Here is a 15468-nt window from a genome sequence, read left to right on the forward strand (position 1 = left end):
TATATATCTTGCACGTTGCTCTGCACACATCTAGAGCACTGTTAGATGACATAACACGTCTTTCAGTCATTGTAGAGTCATCAGAATGCAGTGATGCGTGCAACACCTGTGCATACACGTAACGCTCATGTCACGCGACGCATGGAACAAAGTGTCGGTGCGGTGAACTGTCAGAGTTGCTAGGATACAGCCTGTTATTATGGAGGGCACCATGCTTTTTTCTTATTGTTCTTTGTGCAATAAGTTCACGTGAGGGCGAGAAGAGAACTAACCTGACCGTGTTGCACAGTGTGTGCCTCATTACGTTGTGTAATTGTGTGTTCGCCTCCTTATTGCTATAAGTAACGCACAGGAAACTACATCCACCTATAGACGTCTCAGACACCTATTGCCAGGGACGGACTGGGAACTTAAAGTGGCCCCGGAAAAAAAAAAACTAAAAGTGGCCCCAAATTGACAGACGGTGGGGCAACATGAGTAGGCAGGGCCATTAGAGATAGGCGGGGCCAAGAATACCACAGTGCAAAATGAAATACCACCCCTTCAGAAGCGAATACAACAGTGCAGCACAATATACTGCTCTAGCAGAACCAAATACCACAGTGCAGCACAATATACTGCTCTAGCAGAACCAGATACCACAGTGCTGCACAATATACTGCTCTAGCAGAACCAGATACCACAGTGCAGCACAATATACTGCTCTAGCAGAACCAGATACCACAGTGCAGCACAATATACTGCTCTAGCAGAACCAGATACCACAGTGCAGCACAATATACTGCTCTAGCAGAACCAGATACCAGAGTGCAGCACAATATACTGCCCCAGCAGAACCAAATATCACAGTGCAGCACAGTATACTGCCCCAGCAGAAGCGAATACAACAGTGCAGCACAATATACTGCCCCAGCAGAACCAAGTACCACAGTGCAGCACAATATACTGCCCCAGCAGAACCAAATACCACAGTGCAGCACAATATACTGCCCCAGCAGAACCAAATATCACAGTGCAGCACAATATACTGCCCCAGCAGAACCAAATACCACAGTGCAGCACAATATACTGCCCCAGCAGAACCAAATACCACAGTGCAGCACAATATACCGCCCCAGCAGAACCAAATACCACTGTGCAGCACAATATACCGCCCCAGCAGAAGCGAATACAACAGTGCAGCACAATATACTGCCCCTGCAGAATCAAATACCACACTGCAGCACAATATACTGCCCCAGCAGAACCAGATACCAGAGTGCAGCACAATATACTGCCCCAGCAGAACCAGATACCACAGTGCAGCACAATATACTGCCCCAGCAAAACCAGATATCACAGTGCAGCACAATATACTGCCCCAGCAGAACCAGATACCACAGTGCAGCACAATATACTGCCCCAGCAGAACCAAATACAACAGTGCAGCACAATATACTGCTCCAGCAGAACCAAATACCACAGTGCAGCACAATATACTGCCCCAGCAAAACCAGATACCACAGTGCAGCACAATATACTGCCCCAACAAAACCAGATACCACAGTGCAGCACAATATACTGCCCCAGCAGAACCAGATACCACAGTGCAGCACAATATACTGCCCCAGCAGAACCAGATACCACAGTGCAGCACAATATACTGCCCCAGCAGAACCAGATACCACAGTGCAGCACAATATACTGCCCCAACAAAACCAGATACCACAGTGCAGCACAATATACTGCCCCAGTAGAACCAGATTCCACAGTGCAGCACAATATACTGCTTCAGCAGAACCAAATACCACAGTGCAGAACTGGTTGAGCTGACTAGGGTTTTTAACAGATGTACATGTACATCTTCCCCATGATTGTTTTTTTTTTTTTTTTTATTGGACTCTCCTGACCTGTTTGGTTTATTACATCCTGTATGTAGCACTTCGTGTTGCTGTCTCCAACCAAACCCATGATGCACTTCTCCTTTCTCTGCCACAGTTCCAGCACCTCTCCTAACGACACCCAGCTAGTTACATAGACACTCCCCTATCACTGCCCCGCCCATGGACATGACATCACAGAAAATAGAAAAGCCAAGCTGCATGGACATGGCCATGTGACCACAGCCCAGCACAGGAGATAGGAGCAATAAAGGGAAAATAAATATATTAGGAAATTACAGCTACATGCATAAATGATTATTGTAAAGGTTTTTTTGAGTTATTTAAAAATGTGCCCACTGCCAGGAATTCTGCCAAATTTAACAAGAGAGGCTATCCTCACCAGTTGAATTTCAGCTCCACACTGTGATCCTACCACTGGTCTGCTCAGACTACTGACGTTCTTGTCAGCCATGTACGCAAAAACTGATGGGTAGGACCAGAGTGCGGCCCTGGAAGTGGCGGGGGATCAACCTGGTGACTATAGCTTCTTTTTTTTAAATTATCACTTTTCCTAGCACTAGACTCATTTTTAAATGACTCAGAAAACCCTTTAAGCATCGACCATGAGAATAATATTGCCACTCAATATGGTTTATAAAGATGACATCCTCGGGATGCCGGAGAATAGACCCTTAAGCCATTATTGGCGTAGAGTATATATCAATAGAATTAGGATCCGAGCATACGGTATATATGAGGGAAGGCAGTTTATTGCGGTCTGAGCCGCTGCGACGGTGACCTGCACTGACATAAATTACATTTTCTCCTTCCTCCTTCAGTCTAATTACATGGCCTCCCTCTTGTATTTCCCCTTCCCTTGTTCTTTCGTTCCATCGCCTTCTTCATTGCTCCTTTTTCTCATTCCATCCCTTCCTCTCCTGAGCAGTCTCTCTCGGTAATGGGTTGTGAAGTCCCTGCATGGACCCGCTTCTGTCTCTGTTCTCCTGTCACATTGTTTTTTTCCTCTAAATCTCCCTGGATATGTAATTCCGTAGCTGTCTCTTCCAATCTTCCAGCTGCTGCTCTGAAGTGCGCTCTCCCCTCTCCTTCACCTTCCTTCTCTCTCTTTTCTCCTGTCTACCTTCCTTAATCTCCCCTCTGCCTCACTAACCTTTACCGCTTCCCCCCTTACTTCATCTTCCTCACCATCTGCCTCACGGTTCCTTCACCCCCTCAACCTCTGCCATTCTCTTTCTTCATTACGTTTTTTTTTTTGTGACTTGTTTGCAGTTTCTAGTTCAAGCTGTTCTTTGCCTGTCTCGACACGTTATAGTAATTCTCCAAATCGCCTTCATTTTTCCCATTTCTATGTTTTTTTTTTCTTTCTTTTTTTACCTGGAGTATTTTTTGTATATTTCCACCCTTTCTTGCACTTTTCACGACACAATGCACTTTCATCACTTTTATCAGGGACACTGATAGTTTTCATTCAGCGATGGCTTAATGGCTATAGGCTATAGTCTCAAGTTATTAAAAGAAGGTCTAGAAGCTCTCACTAAGGGCGTGGAGACCACTTTTTTTTGACTGGGAGGCTGGATAAGATCTTTCATACGATCAGTCACAACCCTTCTGGTAAGTTTCAGTGTTGCAATCTTACATTATGAATGCAAGAAACATGGCGTATATAGATAGCTCCAAGGCCGTAGACCCCTGGTTCTCCAACTGAACCCTAGATTTAAAGGGGTTATCCAATGATTGATGTGAAAGAAATAACAATCAGACCTCATATAGTACATGAAAGTCTGTTTCTCCCCAACCTGATACTCTATTACTCTCACACACAGGGACTAAATCCTTAGGAAACCAATTAATCTATTAGCATGTAGACCTGGGGAATACATGTGCATCAAGTCCTCTTCTGGTCTGTATGCTGGTTGAGAATAGTCCTTTCTATTGATGGGAGTAAGGAAAATACAGAACGCACTTGGAAGGCGTCCGTATTTTGGACATATGTTATTTTCGGACTGAAATATGGACACTGTCAGGAAGGCCTGATAAACTTACTATATTGCTCTAGAAATGATATATCTGGTTCCTAACGGTATACTAGACCCTAGCGCAGTGATGGCGACCCTTTTAGAGATCGAGTGCCCAAACTTCAACCCAAACCCACTTGTTTATAACAAAGTACCAACACAGCAATTTACCCTGAATACTACAGTCTAATATAGTATATCATCCATGTACTTTATCATTTAGCTATAATATCCTGCCTACATTCAGTGCGCCTGCCTGTGCGGTTCATAGTGCGCCCTGTGCCTGATGAATGGCAGGAAAGTCTAAGGATATTAGTACACCATAGACTTTTTCCAGGGTGCGGGTGTCCGAAGAGAGGGCTCTGCAGTGTCGCCTCTGGACACCCGTGCGATGGGTTCACCACCACTGGCCTAACGTATGTATTATGTCATCCTTTGGTGGCATTTGGACCCTAAAAAATGTCTATACAGTAGTCCCTCAAGTTACAATATTAATTGGCTCTGGACCATTGTATGTTCAAGCTGTTGTAACTGTATAGGAATCCAGTAATTGGTTCCAAAAAGAAAATGTTTAAAAAAGTTATGAAATATAAGCAGATAACTAAGACAGATAAAGCAAATCCTTACAGATAACAGTCAGGAGTAGATGCTGGAAGCTGTAAATTCACTTTCTATGATGAGGACAGGAGCTTCTTCAGGTCCTGTTAGCACACAGGGTATCAGAAATATAAAATAGAGCCACCCTCGCCTGACATCCAAAGGAGCAGCTCATCCTGGCAAAGACAAAGGGCAGTATAGGACATGTAATACTGCGAACAATCCTATTAGCACGCCATCTTCTCACGCTTGGAGACGCAGTGCTTACCGTGAGTGCAGCAGAGCAGGGTGGTGCGCCTCCGCAAATGTCAAATTAGTACAGCGGTAAAGATATACTGCATTATTAGAGAAATTACCATGTTGATTGGTTGAATCTAAGTCTAAGGGCGGCCATACACTTTAGTCTAAGGCTACTGTCACATCTGCGTTTTCAATTCCGCTATTGAGATCCGTCATGGGATCGCGGAAGAAACCACTTCAGTTTTGTCCCCATTCATTGTCAATGGGGACAAAACTGAACTGAATCAAACGGAATGTACCAAAATGCATTCCGTTCCATTTGGTTGCGTCCCCATCGCGGACAGAAAAACGCTTCAAGCAGCGTTTTTCGGTCCGCGATGTGTTGCGGAGCAAGACATATCCGTCCCGACACACAATGCAAGTCAATGGAGACGGATTTGTTTTCTCTGGCACAATAGAAAACGGATCCGTCCCCCATTGACTTTCAATGATGTTAATGACGGATCCGTCCCACATTGACTTTCAGTGGGGTAATGACGGATCTGTCATGGCTATAGAAGACATTATACAACCTGATCCGTTCATGACGGATGCATGCAGTTGTATTATTGTAAAGTGTTTTTGCAGATCTATGATGGGTCCGCAAAGAACGCTAATGTGAAAGAAGCCTAAACTTGATCAAAATGGACGATTTCAATCAAAGTGAACGTTTGTCGGGTGAAACTTGGCAAGTAACAACCGTTTTGGCCGACCGATGACAGAGCATTATTGTCTCAAATGAAGTCAGCCATGTTTAATATTTTCATCTGATGGTCCGACGAAGAATCGTGTGTATAAAGAAAGCTCGTTCTGGGACGAAAGATCTTTCTTTGAAAGAACCTTCCTGGAAAGATTTTTCATCCATCGGTTGGTTTCATTGAACGTGTTTGGCCAGTTTGAACAACTGTAATGGCCAATATGGACGTGTCTGAACGTTCACCAGATGTTTGTTCACCTGCTGTTCAACCATCAACGAGCTTCTATCTAATGTGTGTTGCCAGCTTGAGGCATTGTATGCTGAGTCTGGTTTCTGCTGTCGATGGCCTAGGAAAGAACATTGCGAGCTGAAAATATTGTATCCAGAGGCCGTCGTATTTTGAGGGACCACCATATTCTGATCTTTTTTGAGCCAATAGTTAAATAAAAAGCCTTTCGATGTATATGAAAAAATGGTTCACACAGGTGGTCCTCTTCAAGTTCCTGACTTTCTGTAAAGTCTACCTCGCCATTCTTTACCTTCACCCTTCATGCCACTGCAGGCCGTTAATCTGCCGCTGTCACATTACCCTCCACTTGTGGTATTGCAGGGTGTACCATTTGATCTGTCGCTTTACTGCTCTGCAGACAGTTATACCCTCCCCTCCATCACTCTCGCTCTCCTCGTATCGCTCCCTCCATCTATCGCTCTCCCCCTTCTCCCCATGCTGCAGGCTGTTCCCCCCTCTGCATGTATCAGCTTTTTACGGCTCTGTTGACAGATGGTGCGCTGCGGCCCTTGAAGGGAAACTAAATACTACAGCTAAGGAGCCAGAGACAGGGGGAGAGGAGAAAACGGGAGCCGGGAGGGAGAGAAGGATGTTATGGAGGGAAGGTGGGAACAGGTGTGTCGGGGAAGTAGTGTGAATAAAGCGCATCATCCATGTACTGATGAAATCAATACGTTCTGTGCAAATCTGACATTAACACATGGCTACGGCGAAGACGAATCCTATTAGCACGCCATCTATTCACGCATGGAGAAGCTGTGCTTACCGTGAGTGCAGCAGAGCAGGGTGGAACGCCGCAGCAAATGTAAAACCGATACAGCAGGAAAGATATACTTCTCGTTATACGGTATGGACACAGTATGCCAGCCAAAAGCCACTTACTAAAGATAAAAAAGTGCCCGTTAAGGTTTATAGTCAGTGTTGTTGTGTACCCCGCCGGCTGTGGCCGTAACATTTTATGTTAGATTAATAGAAATGATCCACTGTGTTGTTGGTCAGTCTATGATCATATCAAATGAACATCTGCCCATAGCGTTTTATACCACCCGTGTGTTTAATGCTCCCCGTAGTGAATTATCTTTTACGAGTCTCCAAATACAAGTTAGCAGTATGTACATTCAGCCGCAGCTTCTTCAATGTACATGGACGTTCTGGGGGATATAAGTGGCCTGCTGTCACCACTGGGGAAGCAATAGGATCAGACAGGGAAAAAATGTGTTGTTTGTTATAGTGTTTGAAGGGCAGCCCAAATTTCTTGAGACTGTTGACGGATCCTACTGAAACTCATGGTATCTGCCAAGAGAAATGTCTCTGACCAGCTTTAGGCAGATTTACAAGATATTCCACACAGATGTCCATGCGGGTTTCTGTGTGTTTCTGCACCAAATACACATGTATTACTTGTGGTTTTTGGTGTGGGTTTGATGCAGTTTTGCCACAGATCTCAACCCTTGCATTGCAAAGGGTGATGTCATGCCCTGCTCAGGTTATGTGCAGAGGTCTGCCAGATTAGCAGCACGTGTGTAGCCTTTTTGTTTTGTTTTGGAGTTGAGCTATACCCGCCTTCCTTCAGGTGCACTTGGTGTGATCGTTGTTTTGAGTTTAAATTACGCCCACTCCCAGTGTCCTGTGCGGGTTATAGAGGAAGGAAGGAAGAAATTAAGGAATTGCTGTTCCTGCTCAGTAAAGGTGAAATCCGAACAAAAAAAATCACACAAACAATTGATTTTAAAATCTGCACTGTATGTCAGTTTCCACACGGAAAGTAAAAGCACATGAGATTAATGTGGAAAAATTGCGCATAATCCACAACGTGTGCAGCGGCCAGGAGGGAAGGCGGAGAGGATCAAAGCGTTGATAGTGGCACACATAGGAGTTATCGTGCTTTTCTGGTGGCTCTCCTCCCCAATGCTCCCTAGTGCCATGCAGTGATGGGAAGGGCGCACTTTTCTTCCCTTTGGGGCAGTTGTTGGCTTTTAGGTTCTCCTTCCTGGTGTAGGTGGGGTTTTGAGGTGCAAGGCAGCGTCCCCTGACATGCGAGACAATGATGAGGCTGGGTTTGATGCAACAAGTCCACTGTACTTTATTGAGGCAGTTCAATAGATGGTTCACACGGGCACTGATCACATTAAGTGCAGTTTCTGCAGTTGGCATTTGCAATTTCCCAAGGCTGTGTATGGAAGTCAGGTAGTCTATTAGTCTCCTTTGGGTCTCTCACTCTTTTCAATCACTCTGTATAATCTGGGTGCACTTTCTCTATCTTCAGAGCTATGTATCCACAGTACCCTCGGCGGGATACAGTCTGTCCAAACAGATGGCCAATCTGTACTTTTACTATGGCTGGGGCCCTGAGGTATATTGTCCCAACAACACTGCAGGGAAGTCTGTAGCCTGAAATGTAGGCATTACCTTCTCTTACAGATGTGCTGCACTTTCCCTTATATGAACGCTGGCTTTCTATTCAAACAGCTGATCGGCGTGGGTGCTGGAAGTCGGACCTGCACTGATCAGATATTGATCAGGTCATCAATATAAATAAAGTGGACAACACTTTTAACCCTCAGGGCTGATGTATTTCCTGGTTAACTCTCCTCACTGCCTTTTGTTGCTTGCTCACTCACAGCTTACACTAGACTGAACCACTTCTCAGAGGAAGGGGCGGTGCCAGCCCTACCTAGTGACTGTTGCTAGGAAACCCCCCCCCCCAGACACAGCCTATGGGACTCACAATGCATATAGTACATTCACATTAATCACTTGCAGTGGGACACTGTACAGGTACCCTACTTAACCAATATATTACTGTAATAATCTACTCGTATTTGGTCACATGCTTATAGGACTGATGTTAAAGTGGTCCTCTAAAAGCTCTCTTGACATGTCTATATTAGTAACTGCTTGCATTCCCACACAGTAACAATTCTGAAGCTGGATGTTTAGCCCTTATCTCTGAACTCCGGATAGCTCATAAACACTAATTATTGCTAAACTAATATGGATTAAGTGATTTTATATATATATATATATATATATATTATATTGAATATTATGTATGCTGTCTATCATTTCTATATGTGGTTGGATGCAATTCCATCATTTCTTTTATATTTCAGCTTTGTTCACAGAAATCCCACATGATGTTAGCGCACACCCTGGAGAAGACGTGGAGATGGCATGTTCCTTCCGTGGCAGTGGTGACATCCCCTACTCACTGGAAATCCAGTGGTGGTATATCCGCACCCACAAGGACTGGGCAAACAAGGAAACGTGGGAAGACAGCCAGGTAAAGCGGTGTTAGAGTAATGTATATTTTAGAAGTGCAGATTAATTTCAGATAATGCAGATAAAATATGAGAGGTTTCATTTGGTTTCTAAACTGAAGAGTACTGTATAAATTAATAATTTCGATAACTCTTTTTGCAAAGTTATGAAATTTCAGCCTGGGTTGTTCCTGTGGATGATTGCATGGATGTCTGTATAACAGCATGCACTCTGTCCTGAATCCTATAATGTCTAGTGACAGCCGTAAGCAAAATGTGGAAAGTATTTGACCATTCTTTTTTTTAATGAAAATGTGGAAAGTAAGATTTTGCGGGGACACACTCCACACCCTGTTGTCAATTGAGACATACTGTATTCTTTGGACTATAAGACGCACCTAGTATTTGTAGGAGGAAAATTAGAAAAAAAAAATATTGTTTATCAGAGCCCAAAATCAGACTCCCAAGCTCCATCAGACCTCCGATCAGACCCTCAGATCCCCAAATCTATCAGCCTCAGCTCAAACCCCCCAAACTCTATTAGCCTCAGATCAGCCCCCCATTAGTCTCAAATCAGCCCCCAATAAGTCTCAGATCAGCCCCCCATCAGCCTCAGATCAGCCCCCCATCAGCCTCAGATCAGCCCCCCATCAGCCTCAGATCAGCCCCCCATTAGTCTCAAATCAGCCCCCAATAAGTCTCAGATCAGCCCCCCATCAGCCTCAGATCAGCCCCCCATCAGCATCAGATCAGCCCCCCATTAGCCTCAGACCAGACATGAAAAAATAATAAAAATAAACTTACCTTGCTTGCTCTGGATGGCCCTGCCACTCACTCACCGCTGCCTGGTCTTCTGGCCCACGCTGTACTGTGACCTGATGTTGCACAGCGTCAGGTCATCATGTGTGTCTGCTTGCACTGCCTCCTGACGCAGTATGCCTTCAGGACACAGTGCAGAACGGGACCCGGAAGAATATCAGGGAGCGGTGAGTAGAGCCTGAGCATTGCTCCCTGCATCCCTCTCTGCTCCCTGCGGTTATTAGCATTCGGACTATAAGACACACTGCCACTCCCCCCCCCCCTTTTTTGGGGGAAAAGTGCATCTTATAACCTCAAAAATATGATATATTTTTAGGAGGAATAGCAGAGGAACAGCACAGTGTGTACACTCATGCTCACATATTCAGTTTAGCACATGCAAAGCAATGAGTTAAGAAAAGTGTAGTTTGTGTGTAGCAGTTATCATGTGTGCCGTTTAAAGCTGCAGTATGCTCAGTATGTGGTTTGACACACAGTCTTTTTTTATGCTATAATTTAAGACATTTCACGTCTTTCTCCACTTTTCAAAATATCTAGAAAGTGGGTAGGACCCCGCATGAGGGGGCGTGGCCTCACGTGGATCAACCGATATGCTATCATTCACACAAAAAAGTTCAACAGTTTATAGGACTGCCTGGAAATGCACCAAATGTATTAAGAGGCCTATGTCTACGGATGTTATACTAACACTGGTGTATGTAATGTTTCAAACAAAAATAACACATTACATTTTTTAACTTTAGAATCCAGATTTACTGATGTGTCTGTGCCTAGAATCTGGCTACAATGTGGTGTAAATGGCACAATCTTGGGGCAGTTTGGCGCAACTAGGGTTTTACTAGTTGTTCAACTCGCTTGAAAAGGGGTGGGGCTTTTCTGAAAAGGGGGAGGGGCCTAATATGCAATGACTTTTTTGCCACAATTCTGGTGTAAAATTGTGTCTCAAAATAAGCCAACCAATGGCAGGTACAGAGTCAGAAAAAAAGAAAAGCGTCTGTCCCTGCACCACATTTATCCTCCCGCCTGAGCCCCTGTGATAAATCTGGTGCAGGTCCAGACAGCCGGTCTAAGCTTACAACATCTGTAGGATCTGCCCCAGTGCGCTTTTTATCTTAAAAATGTGGACTAATCCTATGAATTCTGTAGCAATTTTTGTTAGAACTTTGCATTGTGATATTCCTCTATTATTCCCCCCACCCTCCGAAAATAAAGGAATAAATTGACAACTGGCTATTTCCATTCCCCATGTCGAAAGTGTGTGTCCCTACACAGACGGATACCTTCCATTCCATGCTGACAGTGCTAGACTGTGTATGGGAACGCTGATGGCCAGGCCAGGAGGAACAAAGAACATGCCCCTCAAATAACGTGGGTTATTATAAAATGGCTTCCTATTTATGGGTGGGGCTTACATAAACCCCATCCATTTTTAGCCAGGGACAGCCTGAAATTGCATGCAAAGGAGGAAAGGGACACAGCAAAATCCAAATAAATTGTTATTTATGGAAAGAACATGTTTTCTTTTAAAAACAGACATGTCAAAATTTACCAGACAGTAATAAGGTTGTAGTGACAAAATGCATCCTGAATTAAAGAGACAAAACCATAAAATCCAGCATTTTTTGCACTAGCCACTAAGCCTAAGAATAGATGCCACTTCTTGGTCTGTACAGATCATTTGAGGGCAGTTATCTGCTTATCTGTCATTCTAACCCCGCCTGTAATGATATCACCTCTGGGTATAGATAAGACCGGATCCACCATTCAAAATAGGTGATTGACAAACCTTATGTGTTCTTTCCTTGTACAATGAACTCTGCACAGGTCACATAGCATGCCTAGAAAACTCTCCCACAGAAGTCAATGAGGTCTCCTCCTGACCATCGTGTCTACGGCTCATGGGGATTCCGTAAAGTAGTTTTCTTAATGCTTTCTAAATGCTGTTAAGAACAGATGGCCGCTCCCGTAATTATGTTCAGGGAAAAGAATAAATAAATCTTTCATCAGAAACAGAAAATAAAAAGAAGAAAATAATTTGCTGTCTGGTCGCTGTCTGGTTTTACCGTATTTTTCACCCTATTAGATGCACTTTTTTCCCTCCCAAAGTGGGTGGAAAATATCAGTGCATCTTATGGGGCGAATATTACACAAATATTAGTACAGGAGGACTGGGAAGTGTTGAATGCAGAGCCCAGGCTCTGTACTCACCGCTCCCTGGTCTTCCTCAGCTTCTCGCTGTGCTGTGACTGCGAACAGCGCAAGGACGTTGGCGCTCTGTGACCTCACGCTGTGCGCATCGGGTCACAGCACAGCGTGTGACAGGAAGAACAAGAAGAAAACTGGATGACAGGAGTAGCAGCGGTGTCCAGAGCAGGAGAGGTAAGTTGGTTTATTTTTTGGGGTCTGATTAATATAGGGGTCATTAACATGGAGGTCTGGTCAATATGGGGGTCTTATTAATATGGAGGCCTGATCTGAGATCTTATTAATATGGGGGTCTTATTAACATGAAGGTCTGATCTGAGATCTGAATAATATGGGGGTCTTATTAACATGGAGGTCTGATCTGAGATCTTATTAATATGGGGGTCTTATTAATATGGAGGCCTGATCTGAGATCTTATTAATATGGGGGTCTTATTAACATGAAGGTCTGATCTGAGATCTGAATAATATGGGGGTCTTATTAACATGGAGGTCTGATCTGAGATCTGATTAATATGGGGGTCTTATTAACATGGGGGTCTGATTTGAGGTCTGATTAATATAGGGGTCTTATAACCATGGAGGTTTGATCTGAGGTCTGATTAATATAGGGGTCATTAACATGGAGGTCTGATCTGAGGTTTGATTAAATATGGAGGCTTATTAACATGGAGGTCTGAATAGGGGTCATATTAACATTGTTGGTCTAATCTGAGGTCTGGTTGGGGGTCTTATTAAGATTGGGAGCTTGATCTGAGGTCTGATTGGGGGTCTTATTAACATTAGGTTGCCTGTTCTGAGGTCTAGTTAGCATTGGGGTTCTGATTGGGGTCTGAGCTGAGCTCTGATGAAATTTTTATTTATTTTTCTCGTATTTTCCTCCTCTAAAACCTGGGTGCATCTTATGGGCAGGTGCGTCTTATAGGGCGAAAAATACGGTAACTGGCAGAAAAAAAATTGGTGACACAGTTCCTTTAAGAGCCATCTCCAGTTGATATTGGTGTCTGCTCACAAAGCTGTGGTCTCTTCTGATTTCCCTTTAATGACTAAGTTAGCCATAAATATTCATTTTCTAATCTTCTTACAGCGACTCTAACAATCTTTCCTTGTAGCCATGTGCTTGGATAAGAGGCAGTAATGCACAAAATATTCTGGGGATTTTAATGAGGGCCGCTGTCTGAGCAGAGTCCAGACACAATTCATTAACACAAGCTGCAATTAATCTAAGAAGGCTAGAAGGAGCATCAAAAGATGATGACAAGCCAATATGAGCCGGTCACGGAGCGCTCTCCGATGCTTAGATTGTCCAAGCCTACCGCTAATTGTGTTCTTTTTAATGACGGGTATATGCCATTGTGCCGGGTCACAGTTCATTATGTGCTCGCGGGCTGATCCCGAGCCTGAGCAATCAGAGCGTTAAAAACCCTGTCTTTATTTGCAGAGGAGCGGGCAATTTCTCCCGGGTGGGATTTTCATTCATTTTAGGTGAAATGTGGCTGGAAACTGCCGGGGATCAGGCATCACTTGTATCGAGAGCGCAACGTCTGACAGGGGTCAGCTGGGAGCTGCTCACTCATTATAGTGGTTCTCCATCCTGGGCATCTTGCCCAAAAAGAAAGGGTACGAGGCACTGTGCACTGATGTAAAAAAGCCGGTGAGGCGCTGACAGAATCCCTTTCAGTTGCTTGTTAGTTAATCGATGGCCACGGAAAGTTACAGTAGATGTTGGGGGAGATCAATCTTTTAACCAATGCCGCTGAAAACCTGAACATTGCCGGTGACTACGGCTAGCTTCAGTGACTACTTCCTTCAGGTCATAGGGATGCAAGACGCTGAGATATGGGGAGTTGTAATTGACTGTGTCATTACGCTGAAGATGGGGTGGTGATAGAGTTAAAAAAAATTAGACCCTGCATTGCCCCTTATTCGTCAGGGAAACTTAAATCTGACTTGGTCTTTAGGGTTAAAGGGGGTTTACGGAATCAAAGTCAACTTTTGCAAATGTTCGCTAAATCACCCCACCCCGCACATTTTTCTGGCTCCCACGGGGCTGCATTGTATACATCTGTGGCCTCCGTCCACGGCTCGCTCTGGTGCTTCAGTCTGGAATTCCAAGGGTTCATTGCACTGCCTTTTTTTTTTACCACAAGAAGGATTTCTGTAGCTGTCGTTTTTCCACGGAGAGACTGCAGCACAAATGCGCCAGCGCTCAGTTTGGTTCTTTCCATCAGGTCGGACCGCACCCCTGCAGTGGCGACGGGAAGAAAGGGTTAAGTGGGAGAAGGAAACATCACAGGAGGTGGAGAAATTCCAGGGCCTCAGGTCACACGACCAGAATCCGATTCACAGGGACGGTGCATTATGAAAATGTTAATTAGGACCTTGCCATACATCTCCTTATATCTCAGCTTCCTGAGACTAACATTTTTTTAAAATAAATTTAAGGGGTTATCCCATGATTAATGTAAAAAATGAAAATCAGACATGACGGTCTCTTTTTAACAAAGCTAGAACCAGCCTTTTACCTCACGTGGATCCAGAGTACCACACATGAAGGGGCGTGACTGCCATAGCGGCAGACCATGCGACTGCTATGGGGCCCAGGGCAAGAGGGGGCCCTAGTCTTAGTTGGGATTATCTCCTCTTCTACTGGAGGTGAAAACTTGGTCAGGACTCTACGCTCTAAAGGAACAACTTTTAGTAAATGAGGCAGGGGAAAAATGGCTCAAGGTCATTGAAAGGGGTTTAGGCAGAAACCCTTCTGTCCTGTGTGGGGGGCCTGGTTTGATCCTTGCTATGGGGCCCTTACTTCTCTATGTACGCCACTGCTCACATGGACTTATTCATTGCTCCAACTGCCCTGTTAGATTTATTTCAAGCTGGCAGCTAAGGGAGGTGTCCTTTCTGCTGCAGCTCAAGGGGACTGTCCTTTCTGCTGCAGTTCTCTTCCTATCACAGCTTGAGGGGGGGGGGGGGGGGGGGTCATTTTTGCTGCGGCTCTCTCCTTATCAGAGCTCAGGGTAGTGTCCTTTCTGCTGCGGCTCTCTCCTTATCAGAGCTCAGGGTATTGTCCTTTCTATTGCGGCTCTCTTCTTATCAGAGCTGAGGGTAGTGTCCTTTCTGCTGCGGCTCTCTTCTTATCAGAGCTGAGGGTAGTGTCCTTTCTGCTGCGGCTCTCTTCTTATCAGAGATGAGGGTAGTGTCCTTTCTGCTGCGGCTCTCTTCTTATCAGAGCTGAGGGTAGTGTCCTTTCTGCTGCAGCTATTTTCTCTGTAATGGTCACAGCTTCTGTCACAGTTAGGCCTGTTGGGAGGATGGAACCCCAGCTAGGTGGACAGAGAAATAAGGAAAAGAACAGCAGGTGGCGCTATACAGATACATTCTATTGAATAGCTCAGCCACTATACTCAATTTTTTATTATAT

At 44.6% G+C, this 15468-nt stretch overlaps 1 protein-coding gene across 1 annotated transcript in view; it reads left to right on the plus strand.

Moving 5' to 3' along the window:
• Positions 1-15468, plus strand: part of VSTM2L (V-set and transmembrane domain containing 2 like) — a 58087-nt gene that overhangs the window by 30845 nt on the left and 11774 nt on the right. The window contains exon 2 of the mRNA XM_044299239.1: positions 8874-9043. Within this exon, the coding sequence (XP_044155174.1) occupies positions 8874-9043 (170 nt within the window). The remainder of the gene's footprint in view (positions 1-8873; positions 9044-15468) is intronic.

This window comes from Bufo gargarizans, chromosome 6 (assembly GCF_014858855.1).
Source record: "Bufo gargarizans isolate SCDJY-AF-19 chromosome 6, ASM1485885v1, whole genome shotgun sequence".
NCBI classification, from domain to species: Eukaryota; Metazoa; Chordata; class Amphibia; order Anura; family Bufonidae; genus Bufo; species Bufo gargarizans.